General features: G+C 41.6%; 1 protein-coding gene across 1 annotated transcript; it reads left to right on the plus strand.

Annotated features, from left to right (window-relative positions):
- The first annotated feature begins 1,993 nt into the window (after nt 1-1,993).
- LOC127628887 (uncharacterized) lies at nt 1,994-12,315 on the plus strand. The gene is made up of 6 exons (XM_052105840.1): nt 1,994-2,110; nt 5,688-6,219; nt 9,271-9,417; nt 9,598-9,662; nt 10,432-10,698; nt 11,809-12,315. The coding sequence occupies exons 2-6, from the start codon at nt 5,697-5,699 to the stop codon at nt 11,851-11,853; spliced, it is 1,047 nt and encodes a 348-aa protein (XP_051961800.1). The 5' UTR covers nt 1,994-2,110; nt 5,688-5,696; the 3' UTR covers nt 11,854-12,315.
- Nucleotides 12,316-16,970: the final 4,655 nt, after the last annotated feature.

Here is a 16,970-nt window from a genome sequence, read left to right on the forward strand (position 1 = left end):
AGGGAGAGAGAGGGTGGCCCAGAGCAACACAGACTGCCTGAGACAGACAGAAAGCTATTTTGTGTTGGCCACCAAGAGCCATTTTTGCTATGTGTGTGTGTGTGTGTGTGTGTGTGTGTGTGTGTGTGTGTGTGTGTGTGTGTGTGTGTGTGTGTGAAGCTGAAGTGTCAAATAAAACACTCAACTGTTCACTGTCTCCTGAGTCCTCCTTTGCCTACAAACCGATCACATCACAGTGAAAACCCAGCTTTGGAGGAGAACGCTATGATGGTGTCCTCACCGCTGGGAGAAGTCTTCAAGACCCTCACCAGCATCCAGCAGAACCAGCATCAAGCCCTCATGGAGGTACGCTTCCAAGTCCTGCTCCAGGCACAAGCGGAGGACCAGCAGGTGCTCTGGAGCCTGATTGCCAGGGAGGGGGCTGGTGCTGCGACCTCCCTGGAGCCTACCCCACCTGTGGCACTGATGAAGATGGGGCCAAAATTATGATCCGGAGGCCTTCGTCGACCTCTTCGAGAGGACAGCTGAGGTATGGAGGTGGCCTCCTGATCAGTGGGCGACCCGCTTGTTACTCTTACTCTCCAAGGAGGTGCAGGTAGTGGCACAGCAACTTCCCGACGCCAGCCTCCTTGATTACAGCCAGGGTTTTGAGGGTTACTTTTGAAATGTATTCCTCTACAGATTACAGAATACATACTGTAAATTGTAATTTGTAACATATTTTGTTAAATTACTCAAGGTCAATAATGTGCTAAATACTTTGGATTACTGATTCAGCACTGGTAGACTTTTTCACTTGTTTTGATTATAAAACTCTGCCAGTACAGTAAGACAAAATACACATTAAAAATACATTCTCTGAAAAGCCTAAATATCTTATGCAGTTTTTTTTCTTAAACAAGATAAATCAAACTGATCTTGTTTTAAGGATTTTTTTTATATATATATTTTACAGGAAAACATTACAAAAATTATTAAGAATACATTTTTGCCCTAATATCAAAGGTCTTGGAAATTATGATCCAACGTGAATTTTCTTAATAAAAAATATAATTGTGCCTGGTAACGTGCATGTAAAATGGCTAGAAATAGCATTTTAGCTTAGCGTAAAGCTGACAATTTACACAAGATTTATTTATTTTTCTTCTGCTCTAAACTTACTTTGGATCACATCATTTATATGGATAAAATGTTTTCCATCTGAAAGGACAAAATAGTAAATGAAACAAATGACAAAAAATTGCAAAGCAATCTTTTCAGTAATCAAAATACTTTTTAATGTAATTGTATTCTAAATACCAATGATTTAAATTGTAACTGTAGTGGAATACAGTTACTTATATTTTTTATTTTAAATACGTATTCCCATTAGTTGTGGAACAGTTAGGTGTTCTCCGACCCTTGCTATATTTAAATCCATTTGAATGGCACTTTTTTATTATTATTATACATTTATTTATTTTTATTCGGCTTTTAAAGCAGTTTGAGGTGAAAAGAGGTTTAATTTTTGTATCCTAGTTGTGTTTCTTTGTTTATGCCTTTTTATATTTCTGTTAATTTTGTAATTGTTAATTACTGTTTTCCTAGTGTGATTTCCATTTAATTTAAATTATAAAAATGTATGCTTTATTATTATACTTGGATTTCTTATTGCACAGCATTTTTTTTCAACGTCTGTTGTTTTTAAATGTGCTTTAAGAATAAACTTGTCTTGAATTGATTTCTATCAAGCAGCAGGAGAAAACACTTGTTCAGCGATAAGTGAATTAACTTTAAATAAATTGCGCCATCGTGTGGACAGTTTTAAGGTGCATTACTCTTCATTCGTGAATATGCAACAATGACGTGTCTTTTACAGATGTACCGAGATACCACTTAAATGAATCCTGCTGGAGTTCTTTTCGACATCTGCTAAAATCCTGTAATGATTATTCACGAGGTGCTAGTCATAAATATTCATGACGTAGGCGGGTCCAGCGATGTCACGTGACCTTGCAGTTTTGTGTAGATCAAGAAACTACCGGAGAGTTATCCGCTAGCAAAATGCTTTAAAGTGTCTTCTATCAAAAATCTCTGCTTTTACATCCAATAGTCATCAACTTTCCAGAAGGTGAGGTTTAGTTTAACTTAACTTTAATTCTATCTAACCTGAACAGAAGCATTTCTCCTAAATGTGTTCATATGTGCAATAGTTTGAGATTCATAAAGCTTGAGGCTCCAGAAGGCAGACATAGTAAACAGCGATAAATTATGCCCTACACTTGCAGAGGAAACTAGTGTTACTTCCGCCCCGTTTCATTTCAGTTGTTTGTTCACATTCGGCCATTTTGCACAACTGTTGCTATAAATTAAAGTATTTCATCAAATCATATTTTAATGTAATATATCATCCTAATTTTTAAAATGCACCCTTACACATGTATACTATGTTTTAATTAACTGGTATTTTGGTTGAAATTTTGTAAATATGTTTTTTTCATTTAAATGTTTAGTTTGCAATAAGTTATCATTTATAGTTGTAAGATGATATGTAATAAGCTTGTTTATTATTATAGTTATAGTAGTTACTCTGCATAAAAAGCAGCTTGTTGCAGTTATAGTTTATTTAAGTGTACAAGGTATATTCCTGGCTCAGTAGAAGTTAAGCTCAATCAACGGCATTTGTGATATAATTCTGAATACCATAAAAATTATTTTGATTTGTCCCTCATTTTATATATATATATATATATATATATATGTATATATAAACACACACACACTCAAAAACCAGCAAAACAATCTCATTTGCAGTGAGGCACTTACAATGGAAGTGAATGGGACCCAATCAGAAAACGTGAAAATACTGTTTTTAAAGTATAGCCACAAGGCATAAACTGGAGACATAAGCAGGAGAGAAAACTGCATAACCCAGATGAATGGTCTGATATGTCTAAATCCTCAGATGTGTGGTTGCTACAGAGCAATATCTGACCACTGGATGGCACCATTGACTAATCAGAATAGAGTATTCCAGAGAGCTGTGTAATAAAATCACTTACTAACCTGTAAAGTTACATACAATTTTACAACTTTGTTGCAATGACAACGAAACACTGTAAACCCTAAAACGACCGCAAAAATGACAATTTAAACAAATATACAGCTTAATCAGTGCAGGAGTTTCAATAGAAAATTGTATAGAAGTGTTTTATAAAATTATAAGCTTCACATTTCTACCCTTAAACCCTCCAAAATCTTGTCCCCAATTACTTTTATTGTAGATGTCTCACTGTAACCTCGAGTTTTGCTTTGTAAAGAAAAGGAGTGACAAGTCAAAATAAAACGTTGTGGTAATCAATATAATGTTTTCTAAATATTTTTGTATTATTATTTATTGATTAATATAACAATTAATTAACCCAAAATAAATATAAAAAACTTGTCTCATTAATATTTCAATATTTTAATAAATTATCTTCTCTTAAACACAAACAAATGCACAAGAAACAAATTGTGCACTGCAGCGCATTATTCTGCAACAAAAATAGCCCTGTCTTAACTGGTAATCTCCATTTTACAGTCCAACATTAATTTTATTTTGGAGAGATTTTATGTTGGACTGCTAAACTCGAGGTTGCACTATGTTTTGATATTCCCCCTGAAAGTGACTTGAATTTTACATTTGTTTTGTTGTTTTAAGTAAGAACTTTTTCCCAATGGCAGGCTAGTGCATTGCATAGCAGCTCTGCCACCATTGGTGTATGAATGTGTGTGTGAATGTGTCACAGTGTAAAGCACTTTGAATACCGTTAAGGTTAAAAAGGCACCTATATAAGTGCAGACCATTTTACATTTACAATTCGAGTAAAAGGACATTTAGCAATCCAACAACAAAATAAATTAAACAAAATGTAAAATTCAAGTCACTTTCAGGAGGAATATCAAAACATTGTGCAACCTCGAGTTTAGCAGTCCAACATAAAATTATTTTACAATAAAATTAGTGCAATTTGAGTAACACTTAAATGTTTTTCTAACAGGAATAACTAAAACTTGTGCATTCTTAATCAACTCTCTGTAAAAGAAACATTTGTAACAAAACAATTCATAAGGTAGTAACCTAAAAATGAAAATTAGGGGTCACGATTGTGAAATTTGGCCGACAATAAATTGTCAAACAAATAATTGTGATTATGACTATGATTACTGTTTTAGGACTATGATGATTAATTGTCTGTTTTAGGTGTTTCACGAATATGATTATTCATTACCATACAAACTCACTATGTGTGCTTCATGCACACAACAAAATAATTTATACAAATTTAGCTTGGGTCATATAATAAAATAAGGGTATATGACTTTCTTTTCAGGCTTCAAAAACATATGAATGACAGTCAAATAAAATTATAAAATAATTTAAATAATATTTTAATTATCAAAATATGTCTAAATAACTCAAATATATCTCTCCTATCTGTCCGATGTACTTTTGATCCATTGGACTTTCAATGTTTTGCTTTCTTTTCCTTCTTTTGTAACCCAGCTAACCTGTAGCTATTATATTATATATTATATTATGCAATAGTAAAATATTTCTGCCTTATATTCTTCATTTTCACACATTATTTTAAGGCTCTCTGGTTAACTCACAAGCCCTGATTTCTCATGAAGGAAGACTTTTTCTGTTTCTTGAATTTGATCATCTCCACAGAAATAGAGCATCTCCTCTGTCTCACTGCATGTTAACACTGCGTGAATAAACCCACAATGACCACGGATATTTGACATTACATGGCCATAAAGTGAAACCGGAGCGCTTTGCGTTCACAAAACGAATCCGTTTATACCTTGTTTATATTTTGGCGTGAGTTTTGCAGAGCGCTTGAGAAGTGGTTTATCTTCACACACTCTCAAGAGAGCTGCTCTTGTGATGTCAGCGGTGCGGTTCCCTGAGATGTGTCTCAGTCACTTATACTCCAAACAAGTTATTTTTCCTCCGCGCTCACTGGCGAAAATTTACATGCCAGTGGCTAATAACAGACGTTTTTGGTCTCATAATGCGAAATTTACTCGCAATGTAGAGGGCTGCATGGCCGTTAAAGTAAACAGAAAATATAAAACGGCCAAATAACAAAATTAGATGTCGCATGGTGTAAAGTTACGTTAGCAGCGGTGCAGAAATTACTTTTAACATGGGGGCGATGAGGAAACATTTAGAAAATATATTTTAAGTGACTACTACTAACAGAAACACGTGTTGTAATACTATGTCAACTGGACATACGGTGCTACCATTTTGACAAGCGCTCCGGGATGCTTTCGCTTCAAGTGTTTCGCTTCAAGCCATTTCCAATTTGCATATCTTACGCAGCACCACATTGTTGGGACTCCGCCTAAAATACTCCCAAGCTTTAGATCACCATTTGCTGCAGATTGTTCTTCGGGGAATCCATGCTTAAACTGGGGGCTGCCATTTTAATTATTACATTGCGACGCACCAATGCATGTTATGCAAATCGACGTATTTCTGTAATCGATGACTCGTCCCAGCCCTAGTTTGCAATTGCCTTTTGATAAATATCAAATACTATAGTTATAGTACATGAACAGTGGTACATTTTCAGAAGTGCATGAATAAAGAAACTTTGTACATGTATGTTTTCATTGTGACAGTAATAATGATGTTATTTCATGTTTTATAGATAGCCTGGATGCAGAGTACAAACATGTCCAAGCCAGTTTTTCATAGTCCTCAAATGCTCTCGTTGGATCAGAAATGCACCAAATGTCTGTTAGAGACGTTCGTCAAGCGCAGCCTCAGCCTGAATGATGGAGGCAAGAAACATCAACTGAAACAACGCAAAAAACTCAAAGAGCAGGAGCAAGGAAGCCAAGCCAGACGGGCATCTAGTGACAGCTCTGCTCACCGATTGTCCGTCGAATGGCTTGTAAAGACCACTGAGTGCACGGAATGCACAATAGCAGACCCTGCTTTCCAGAGAAAGAGCCGGAAAACACCAAGCAGAAGCAAATCGTTCTTTAGGGGCTTTCTCAACCTCTTCACTAGGAAGAAGTTTGACCTGAAGTTGAAAGGGAAGAGTGTTTTAGAAACAGACTCTGGACAGTCTACAATAGAACAGAGGCCTAATGAGTCGGTTGGAAGCTCATCTGTCCACAGTGAGATGGTTAGGAAAAAAAAATCTCTGAAGAGGATCTCGTTCAGCAATCAAAATGGTGAGACGGCAGAATCAGACCATTTTAAAGGAGACCTATTATGTCCCTTTTACAAGATGTAATATAAGCCTCAGGTGTCCCCAGAATGTGTCTGTGAAGTTTCAGCTCAAAATACCTCACGGATAATTTATTATAGCATGTTGTAAATGCCTCTTTTTGGGTGGAATCAAAAACATGCTGTTTTCGTGTGTGTGCAAATGAGCTGCTGCGCCCGCCCCCGTTACAGAGACAATTGTAACTTTAGCTGCATTAGCCGTGGAATCAGCTAACAAGCAAAATCGGAAAGGCGATTTGCAAACCACACACAAATGATTTGCACAACCACACACACATTTTTATATGTTTTGGGGCATATATCCTTCAAAAACAAAACTTGTCCACTGTGTCTTCAGTGGCTCTGATGCTGTGAGTACACTAAGACTCTTATGTTCACTTTTACAGCCAAAAACAGAACACTTATGCCACTTATGCTTACGAAGCTGATACATTATTCTTCTCACTGTATTTGCTCCATAGTGGAAATCAATGGCGGACTGTGTGTAGATCACTCAGGGGAGGATCTATGATAATAGGGTGGAGTCCATCACCAGTCGTGGGCGAGGCCTGCTCTAATGTGATGTCACTTTAGTGCAGAAACGAAAACCATTCATTTTGACACACTGTTTTTGATTAATAGAAATATAAGAAAGAGGAGTTGGTGGACTTTTAACATTGTAGGGTGGTTGTGTACACACACTGCCGACACACATTTGTGTACAAACACCATGTAAAAGTGAATTTTGCATAACGGGTTCACTTTAACTTTCAGCACACTGAGTGTTGAGCATAAAATGAACATTCAGGCAAATTTTAAGACATTTCAAGGATTTTAATATATAGGCGTGCTCCCAATGCGAAGGCTGTACCGAAAGGTATCTTAATTATGCTGCCTCTTAAGATATCTCATTTTGGCCAAATTCTAAGGTATCATCGTATGTATCCTGTAGGCGATCCCTGAATGCACCACGATGAGCTCGGTGGAAAAATAAATCCAAGATGGCGGACGAAGCGAGAGAAATTTAGACGATAAATATACATATAAACCATTAAATTCTGAAAATGATCAGTAAATAACAATTTAATGAGATACAAAACTGACTATTTTACCCAAAATGTGTGTGTGCTGTGCATATTTATGGTCATTAGAGGATTGGAGGATCACGTCTTTTCTCTCGCATCAACTGTGATGAAATCCGTTGTGAGCTAATGCCTCCTACACACTACACGACTTTCAAAGACGTCGGATCGTGGTACTATTCATATTACACAACTGTCTGTCTTGTCATATAGCCTAAGTCGTAGCATTTTCAAATTACAAGAGGAACCGGCGACATGGGTGAACACATTACAAGACATTTCACTGTTGACGAATCACCGACAGCTCTGCCTGGACTCCAAATTACGTTTCACAACAGAGTACACGCGAGGAGTGATACGAGATATGAAAACAAATGCATGATCACATGTTATGCATTTCAGAATATGATGTGTATGTTTTTAATGGCCTAAAGGCATCATATATTTTATTGGTTACAATATGAAAAAGTACCTCGTACTGAAAAATCTATCTATTTGTTTACCTGACTGTCCAAGAGAATTGGCAATTTCCTTCCAACTCTTCTCTTTCTCATCCCGGTTGTGGTACAGTTCAGAAGAAACATCAAATCTGGTGCTCCTGCCAATGTTCCACTAGTTTTTCCTCCATTGCTTCGGTCCAATGTGACTTTCTCGATACCGTTGCCTGTTGCAGGTACATCACACTGAAACTTCCCGTGCCCGGTTTCTTGGTCTCTCATTGGCTGTAGGTCAACGCTGCAGTTGTATTCAGTCAAAACATATTTCACATTGCACGATTTGGAGTTGCAGACAGGTCCAGATATTTAACATTCAAAATATCTCGCTGACATCGGCGATGCGTCGGAAAATCTCTGAGATCGCGTGTTTGATAATTCGTACATTGCGATCGTCGCTCACGGGAGTGAGCTCCGATTTGCCTACGATTTTGGGCTTTTATCGGCGATCACCACAAAACTGTCGGTGAGCGAAAATCGGTATTGTAAACTCGGCATAATTCTCTCGTTCTCTGGGCGTGAGGAGCTCTATTTGAATGATACGCGGAGCAGCTGCTTATGTAGAGCATTCCAAATCACTCTCTTAAGAGGCATCATTTCAGTAAGGATGCTGCCATAGAAGGCAGCTGCCTATGTAGGCAGTAGACAGTGAGGCAGCTCTCTAAGTTTTGGAATGGACCCAGTGGCTATCAGCTTTACTACAGCAGTAGTGAGCGTACAGTTTAGTGATAATTAAGACTTTACCTGCTTCTTTGGTAATTAAATTGTGCGTTACAGAGGATGCAAACTTCTTGAATTTTTGTCACAAGTGCAAGCTGAGCATGTTTTGTACAATAATTATCATCCTTTCTCCATCATTGACCATTGACACGGAATCACTGTGTTGTGTGTATTGGTGTGTGCGTCAGTGTAATGATTCCAGGCAGACACATTGCAAACCTACCATTGCTCCTCAAACCAGTGTTTATGCTGGTTTATGCTTTATTAACACTAAATGCGTTAATCGCGTCTACAAAAAATGTACATGTAAATGTTTTAAAGCGCATGCATTAACACGTTCATTTTAATGCAAACTTTTTTCTTTGGATAAATGTACACAGTTGAATTATTCATAGTAGGACCAGGGACATGTATAAAGAAAGTAAGCAGGGTTAGTTTGACTGTAAATCGATTACACAACAATAATAAAAATATGTGAACAATTTAGCTCATTCAAATAAACCTGTGCACCCTGACATCTTGAAATTGCATTTATTAGATATTGATTTGTGACTTAGATGAAGCTCTTTCTTGCCTATTTTTTTTAATAATTTTTTTGTCTGCAGTTTGTATTATTGTGTAGTTGGCCACAACATTTAAAGTTATCTTCTGTTAAATTGATAGGTGGTCGATAACTTATAACCATATTATTTGAATCATTGTCTTTCTCTGCTCTGTTTAGTTGTGAGTGTGGACTCTACTAATGCATACTTTGAGAGAGTGTCAGAGGAGCTAGAGTCGATTGTGAAGGCGATTCAGTTCAGTCCAAAAGAAGATTCTGATCTACTGCCCTCTTCTGCTTGTCTAGGAGATGACAGCAGCCCTGCAGGTGACACCCTCTCATAAACCTAGTAGTACATTTGAGAACAGTAAAAATTCCCACACTATTCTCTATTTGGTCTATGCATATGTAAATTTTTAAAACACCAAGCCCATTTCAATTTAAAAACTACTAACAGTTTTGACATTCATATGCTACAGGTTGTATATCACACATTTATCTCCATAGGTGATGACACTACTAAGAGAATTATCAGCTTACTGAAGCAGCATGGAGATATTATTGATCAAAAGGTATGCATTTTAATTGTTTGATATCTGTAACTTGTTGATGTCTGCAACTTGTTCATTCACATTAATTTCTCAGTCAAACACAAAAGGAGATATTTTGAAGATGTATATAGAATCCTAAATATTTGGCAAAATGCAATATTGCTCGAGTTCTTTGTGGAAATAGCCATTAAATTACCGACTCCAATTAGCATATTGACATAAATGACTTAAGTTCAGGCATGAAACTCTGATAGGTTCTTTGAACTTGTCATCTGTTTGCCAATCGGCTGCTCACATGTGATATGTGAAGCCAATTGGCTCTCATGGCGTAAGCTGATTAGTCCTTTGACATGTAATTGGGTAGCCAATCAACTTGCATCTCTCTCTTTGTCTAACATTTAAATGTGCTCAGTTTTGAAGATAAGCTGGTTTCACTGCAGCACAACTTCACCTCAGCAGCACCGGTCTAAATCTACCACACAGGGATTGTATTTATGTCTAGTTGTGGAGCAGCATGTTATACATTTTTGATGCAGCATGTTTTGTGCTTTTATAATTTTGTAGCAGCATGTCCACATGCTTAATTCAGCATGTCTGTGTATGTTCTAGCAGTAGCAAGTATCTGTACTTGCTCTGTAGCAGCAGCAGCAGCATAACTGATCTAGTCCACCAAGACCAATATCCTATCAGTGTGTAATTTCCCATTAAAATGCAAAATCTTTCTGAGAGTTCTCATGACTGAACTGTTGCTTGATCCCTTAATGGCATTTCTGTATAATTTTCTTTCTAGATCAAAAGGAACAGTAGTGTTCAAGTGTTCCTCCAGAGGCTGTCTTACAGCTCCTTCCAGCAGCTGGCAGATGGCTACATAGCCCAGATCCCCAGTCCTCTTCCCAAGAGCACAGACGCTTCTCCGGAACTGGTCAGACTTGCCTTCACCCTGGACTTTACGGCCAAAGTGGCTGGATTGTGCGGCCAGACAGTCGGTCGAATCATGGGATTTGGTAATCAATACCTGCAGGACTCCTTCACACAAATGTGCGCTGCCCACACACAGGTACAGTAAAAGCTGAAATGTATAAGCCTAAAAATGCTATTTAAAGTAGTTGACCAGAATTTTGCTCTACAGTATAAAGCTGAAACATAGTAACTACATTGAAACTGAGAAAAAATCCTTCAAAGGGTTTTGGTTGTCCAGCCAGTAAATTATTACATCTTGAACTTGTCATGAATGTTTTGGGTTGTGATGAAGACAATATTTTTTATCTCTTTTTTTCTTTATATAAGGCTGACAGAAGGGAACATTTAAATGATTTGATCATTTACCTCACCTGTTTTTATCAGAGCTATAATAAGATATCGATCCTTTTTTATGCATAGTTTATGCATTTATAAATTGTTTTTTACAAAACTTTCCAGTTCTGCCTATTTTAATAATTTTACATATTAATGGGCCTATGCATTTAATCATAATTCAATTCATAAAAATACATTTCAATGCTTCATTTTAAGGACATTTTTGTTTTATGTGTGATAGTCAGTTTTGGTACTTTGGTAATGTAAAATCTGGATCTTCTGCCACTTTATATTAAGTGTCTTGAACAACTATTTACTAACATAAAAATACAATACAATGTACTTATGAGTAACTACATGTTGTTCTGCAAAACTCTCACAAAATTCATATTTGATGCTACTTGGGTTGCTGCACTGGTAGGTTTAAGGTTGGGTCAGGCTTAGGGATAACAGTGTAACTACAGATGTAATTAAATGCAGGTACTTTAAATGGTAGTGCAATTCAACTATACCGTATGCATGTGCATAATTATTACATAATAAGTATCAAATGCTTAAGTACATAGTAGTTGAAGACACTTAATATAAAGTGGGTCTTCATATCCTAAAGCAAAATGTTATTTTTAGACATAATATAAGATATGTTCTGGAATGCACAGGAAGTTTTTAACTATAAAAGAGTGCATAAGCAGAGATTATTTAGCAGATACGTGCCACTTCTATTCAAATGAATGCGAGAAATTGGAACGCTCAACCACGGAGCTCTAGCACCCAACAGTCAATGGATGTAGAAAGGAAGTCCACGCCTTACAGTCTGTCATCTTTTATATTGTTTTAATATATAAAAAAATATTGTTTTATGTCCAATTAGGTCTGTGCAGATTTGGAAGGACAGAACACCAGTGATCCTGACTGATGGCTCTGAGGTTATAAATGTGAAGTCATAGAAATGTGCAATAGCCTTAACTCAGGGAAAAAAGTACTTTGATATACTCTATGTGCTGATACTTTTGTGAATTTATCCAAATGTAGTATGTTTATACAGTAGTCATTATACAATGAACTCATGTGTTACTACCAGTGTTTTCTATAGGATTTGTTTTGCAATGAGAGGAGATGACAGTCAGTGTGGACAACACAACAGAAAGATATGTCTGTCTTTCTGGTCACATACTGTACAATTCACATGCACAGAACTGAGCTAATATATACATTTTGTCCATGGTGCTGCAGATGAATAGTGGTCCAGAAAGAACTGGTTACCACTATAGGAATTAGAATAGTGTGTTTTTGATGTTGGAGTTGAGACCTGCAAACTGCTCTTGTTTACATTACTAAATTACTATTTTGATGGTTTTTAAAATAAAAACTTTTTTTATGCTTGAACACATTTACAGAAGTGATTATTTTCCACCATGTGGTGATTTTCTTTTGGCTGAATAACAGAAAAATGTCAGTTTATCTGGTCTCTTCCAAAAGGTTACCAGTTAGAACAAAATAAATGAACAGTTACAATATTCTCTAACAATACTCTGCGCTTAAGGGTGTGTGAAATACCAATTGCAGTGTTACCAGATCTCGCAAGAGAAACAAGCTCAAAATAAGCCACTTGCCTCACCAAAATAAGTGAAATATGCAATTTTCTTTCCCTATGGTGGATTTGTCAGCATAGAAATCATAACAAGCAGTTCATTAACAGTTAAGCATAATTTTATTTACAGATCTGCTGCTCACTCAAAACCCTGCAGCATCAAATCTGTGTTAATGCATCATATCAAAGAAATGTGTGATGCAGCAGTTTCCTTTATGATCAAAGCAAGTTTTATTTCTTCAGGCAACATAAAGTGGTATAGTTGTTATAAACCCTTTGGCCTTTGATTTAATAAAAAAATTGGAACAAAATTAAACGGTTACCAGTATTTAAAAATAAATGTTTCACTCTGGATCAATTGAAAATCCCTTTGTCCCGGTTTCTGTTACATTCTGCTAAATATTTTGTTCGTTTTTGTTCCTTGAGCCGTTTTTGTCCTTGCATGCAAGTTTGCTCACTGGGTTTCTAAATACAATTATTATTTAATTAATTATTTTTATACACTTCATTATCGTATTTAATCAAACTACACATTGATGACTCTTTAAGACTTTATAGATATTACGGTTTTATTTCCTGTTAATGCATGCTTTTCTGTAAAGCTGCTTTGAAATGATGTGTGTTGTGAAAGGTGCTATACAAATAAAAATGACCCACATAAGATCAGCATAAAGGCAGTTAAAAAACATACTACCATGATGTAGAAATAATTGGTTTAAATTACGCTAATTTCTAATATTACTAAATAACTACTCATGCTACAAACGTAATTTAAGAATGTGTGAATACAGTAATGTGAATAAAATATTTTTTGAATTCTATTCTATATATATATATATATATATATATATATATATACACACACACACACATACATAATGTTACTGTTAGGAATTCCTTGTCTTGTTTCACTGTTGCCCTCTGTCTGCCATTTTTGTCACCTTTGCATTCCATAGTTTTCACTTTTGTTCCTTGTTTAGCTCCACTGTCTCACTTGTTTAGCTCCACTGTCTCACTCCATTGTCATTGTTTAGAACTACACTTCCCAGAATCCACCTGCCATCATCACTGCCATTTTGTTCATTGTTTTCACCTGTGTCTCATTCTGTCATCACTCACTGTGTATTTAAGCCCTGCTTTTTGTTCACTCCTTGTCGTTCGTTGAATGTTGTTGTTAGCCTGGTATGTGTTCCCTGCCCGTGTTTTCTAGTTTTATGTTTTATTTCCCCATTGAGGGTTTTTCCTTTGTTCCCGTATTTTGTGTTTTGCCTGTTTCTTTACTTAATAAAGTTGAACTGCGATTGGATCTGCATCTCCTCGTCTGGTTCGCTGCCTCCATTCGTAACAGAAGGAACGACCAAACATGGATCCAGCGGTTCGAAAAGCGAGCTGTCAGCTGCTCAGCCTTAGTCAGGGAAATCGTCCGGTGGAGGACCACATCCGCGATTTCCTCGCGATTGCGAGTGCCACCGAATTCCCTGACTCCGACCTGGTGGGGTTTTTCCGGCGAGCCTGAACAGTGCGCTCAAGGAGCGGTTGCCACAGGCAACGCGGCTGGACGCTTCCACGCGTTGCGTGGAGGAGACTCTGCTGGCCTGCGGTTCACCGTTTACTGTGTGCGTCATCGAGGAGAACCCTGCCACTCCTCCCACAGTGGTAACTCTCCCTTCGCCCGTGGTTCGTCCCTTCACGCCTACCACGGCCAACGAGCCAGCGTTGCCAGCTTCGTCCGCCCGGCGGAGGAGGAGAAGAGGAAAGGCTTCTGCTCCCCAGTCTCCGCCTGCCACGGTCAGCGAGCCAGAGCCCACGCCTGCCCCGGTCTGCGAGCCAGAGCCCTCGGCTCAGCTACGGGTCAGCGAGCCAGAGCCCTCGCCTGCCCCGGTCTGCGAGCCAGAGCCCTCGTCAGCTACGGTCAGCGAGCCAGAACCCTCGCCTGCCCCGGTCTGCGAGCCAGAGCCCTCGTCAGCCACGGTCAGCGAACCCAAGCCAGCGCATACCACAGTCACCCAGCCAGTGCCTGTCGCCTCAGAGGTCAGTGAGCCAGTACCTGTCGCCTCAGAGGTCAGTGAGCCAGCGCATATCACAGTCAGTGAGCCAGTGCCTGTCACCTCAGAGGTCAGCGAGCCAGTGCCTGTCACCTCAGAGGTCAGTGAGCCAGTGCCTGTCGCCTTGGTCGTCCTTGAGCCAGCGCCTGTAGCCTCGACCGTCCCTGAGCCAGCGACCGTAGCCTCGACCGTCCCTGAGCCAGCGCCTATAGCCTCGACCGTCCCTGAGCCAGCGCCTGTAGCCTCGACCGTCCCTGAGCCAGCGCCTGTAGCCTCGACTGTCCCTGAGCCAGCGCCTGTAGCCTCGACCGTTCCCGGGCTAATGCCAATAGCCTGGACTGACCAAAAGCCAGCGCCAATGGTCATGCCCGTCCTAGAGCCTGCGCCCCTCGAGCCTCCCGAGCTTCCCAGAGCTCCGCCCTCTGAGCTTCCCAGAGCTCCGCCTCCCGAGCTTCCCAGAGCTCCGCCTCCCGAGCCTCCCGAGCTTTCCAGAGCTCCGCCTCCCGAGCTTCCTAGAGCTCCGCCTTCCGAGCCTCCCGAGCTTTCCAGAGCTCCGCCTTCCGAGCCTCCTGAGCTTTCCAGAGCTCCGCCTCCCGAGCTTTCCAGAGCTCCGCCTCCCGAGCTTTCCAGAGCTCCGCCTCCCGAGCTTTCCAGAGCTCCGCCTTTCGAGCCTCCCAGGGCTCCGCCTCTCAAGCCTCCCAGGGCTCCGCCTCTCAAGCCTCTCGAGCCTCCCAGGGCTCCGTCTCTCGAGTCTTCCAGGGCTCCTCTTGAGCCTCCCAGGGCTCCTCTCGAACCTCCCAGTGCTCCGCCTCTCAAGCCTCTCGAGCCTCCCAGGGCTCCACCCCTCAAGTCTCTTGAGCCTCCCAGGGCTCCACCCCTCAAGTCTCTTGAGCCTCCCAGGGCTCCGCCTCTCAAGCCTCTCGAGCCTTCCAGGGCTCCGCCTCTCAAGTCTCCCGAGCCACCCAGGGCTCCTCCTCCCAAGCCTCCTAGGGCTCCGCCTCCCAGGGCTCCATCTCTCAAGTCTCTCGAGTCTGCCAGGGCTCCTCCTCCCGAGATTCCCAGGGCTCCGTCTCTCAAGCCTCCCGAGCTTTCCATGGTTCCTCCTCCCTCGGCTCTGCCTCCTGAGCCTCCCATGGCTCCGCCCCCTGAGGCCTCTGAGCCTCCCTCAGCTCCGCCTCCAGAGCCTCCCTCAGCTCCGCCTCCAGAGCCTCCCTCAGCTGAGCCTCCCGAGCCTCCTACGGCTCCGCCTCCCGAGCCTCCTGCGGCTCCGCCCCCTGAGCCTCCCAAGCTTTCCATGGTTCCTCCTCCCTCGGCTCTGCCTCCTGAGCCTCCCACGGCTCCGCCCCCTGAGGCCTCTGAGCCTCCAGAGCCTCCCTCAGCTGAGCCTCCTACGGCTCTGCCTCCCGAGCCTCCTGCGGCTCCGCCTCCCGAGCCTCCTGCGGCTTCACCGCCAGAGCCTTCCAGGTCACCGCCTTTGTGGCCTCCTCCCAGGCCTCCTGACCCTGTTCCCGTCCTGTGGCCTTCCCCCAGGCCTCCTGACCCGGTCCCTGTCCTGTGGCCTCCTCCCAGGCCTCCTGACCCAGTGCCTGTCCTGTGGCCTCCTCCCAGGCCTCCTGACCCTGTTCCTGTCCTGTGGCCTCTTCCGAGGCCCCCTGACCCAGTCCCTGTCCTGTGGCCTCCTCCCAGACCTCCTGACCCAGTCCCTGTCCTGTGGCCTCCTCCCAGACCTCCTGACCCAGTCCCTGTCCTGTGGCCTCCTCCCAGGCCTCCTGACCCTGTTCCCGGCCCTGTGGCCTCTTCCCAGGCCCCCTGACCCAGTCCCTGTCCTGTGGCCTCCTCCCAGGCCTCCTGACCCTGTTCCCGCCCTGTGGCCTCCTCCCAGGCCCCCAGACCCAATCCCTGTCCTGTGGCCTCCTCCCAGGCCTCCTGACCCAGTCCCTGTCCAGTGGCCTCCTCCCAGGTTCCCCAAACCTGTCCTTGCCCGGTGGCCAGCTCCCAGACCACCTGAACCTGTCCTTGCCCTTTGTGCCCCCTTGAACTTCCTGCCTGCCATCTGTGCCCCCTTGGACTTCCTGCCTGCCCTTTGTGCCCCCTTGGACTTCCTGCCTGCCCTTTGTGCCCCCTTGGACTTCCTGTCTACCCTTCGTTGCCCCCTGGACTGCCTGTCTGCCCGTCGTTGCCCCCCTTGGTCTGTCTGCCCACCATAAGCTCCCCCCCCAGTCAGTGGACATTTTTTGTTTTATGTTGATCGTCTGGAATCCGATCCTTGAGGGGGGGCTATGTTAGGAATTCCTTGTCTTGTTTCACTGTTGCCCTCTGTCTGCCATTTTTGTCACCTTTGCATTCCATAGTTTTCACTTTTGTCCCTTGTTTAGCTCCACTGTCTCACTTGTCATT

This window comes from Xyrauchen texanus, chromosome 35 (genome assembly GCF_025860055.1).
Source record: "Xyrauchen texanus isolate HMW12.3.18 chromosome 35, RBS_HiC_50CHRs, whole genome shotgun sequence".
In the NCBI taxonomy this organism is placed as follows: domain Eukaryota; kingdom Metazoa; phylum Chordata; class Actinopteri; order Cypriniformes; family Catostomidae; genus Xyrauchen; species Xyrauchen texanus.

Excerpts from the sequence above, each read along its gene's own strand:
- LOC127628887 (XM_052105840.1), top strand. The coding sequence starts at position 5,697 with ATGCAGAGTACAAACATGTCCAAGCCAGTTTTTCATAGTCCTCAAATG. Across the intron at positions 9,418-9,597 it reads AGATGACAGCAGCCCTGCAG|GTGATGACACTACTAAGAGA; the intron begins GTGACACCCTCT and ends TTATCTCCATAG. Across the intron at positions 9,663-10,431 it reads GAGATATTATTGATCAAAAG|ATCAAAAGGAACAGTAGTGT; the intron begins GTATGCATTTTA and ends TTTTCTTTCTAG.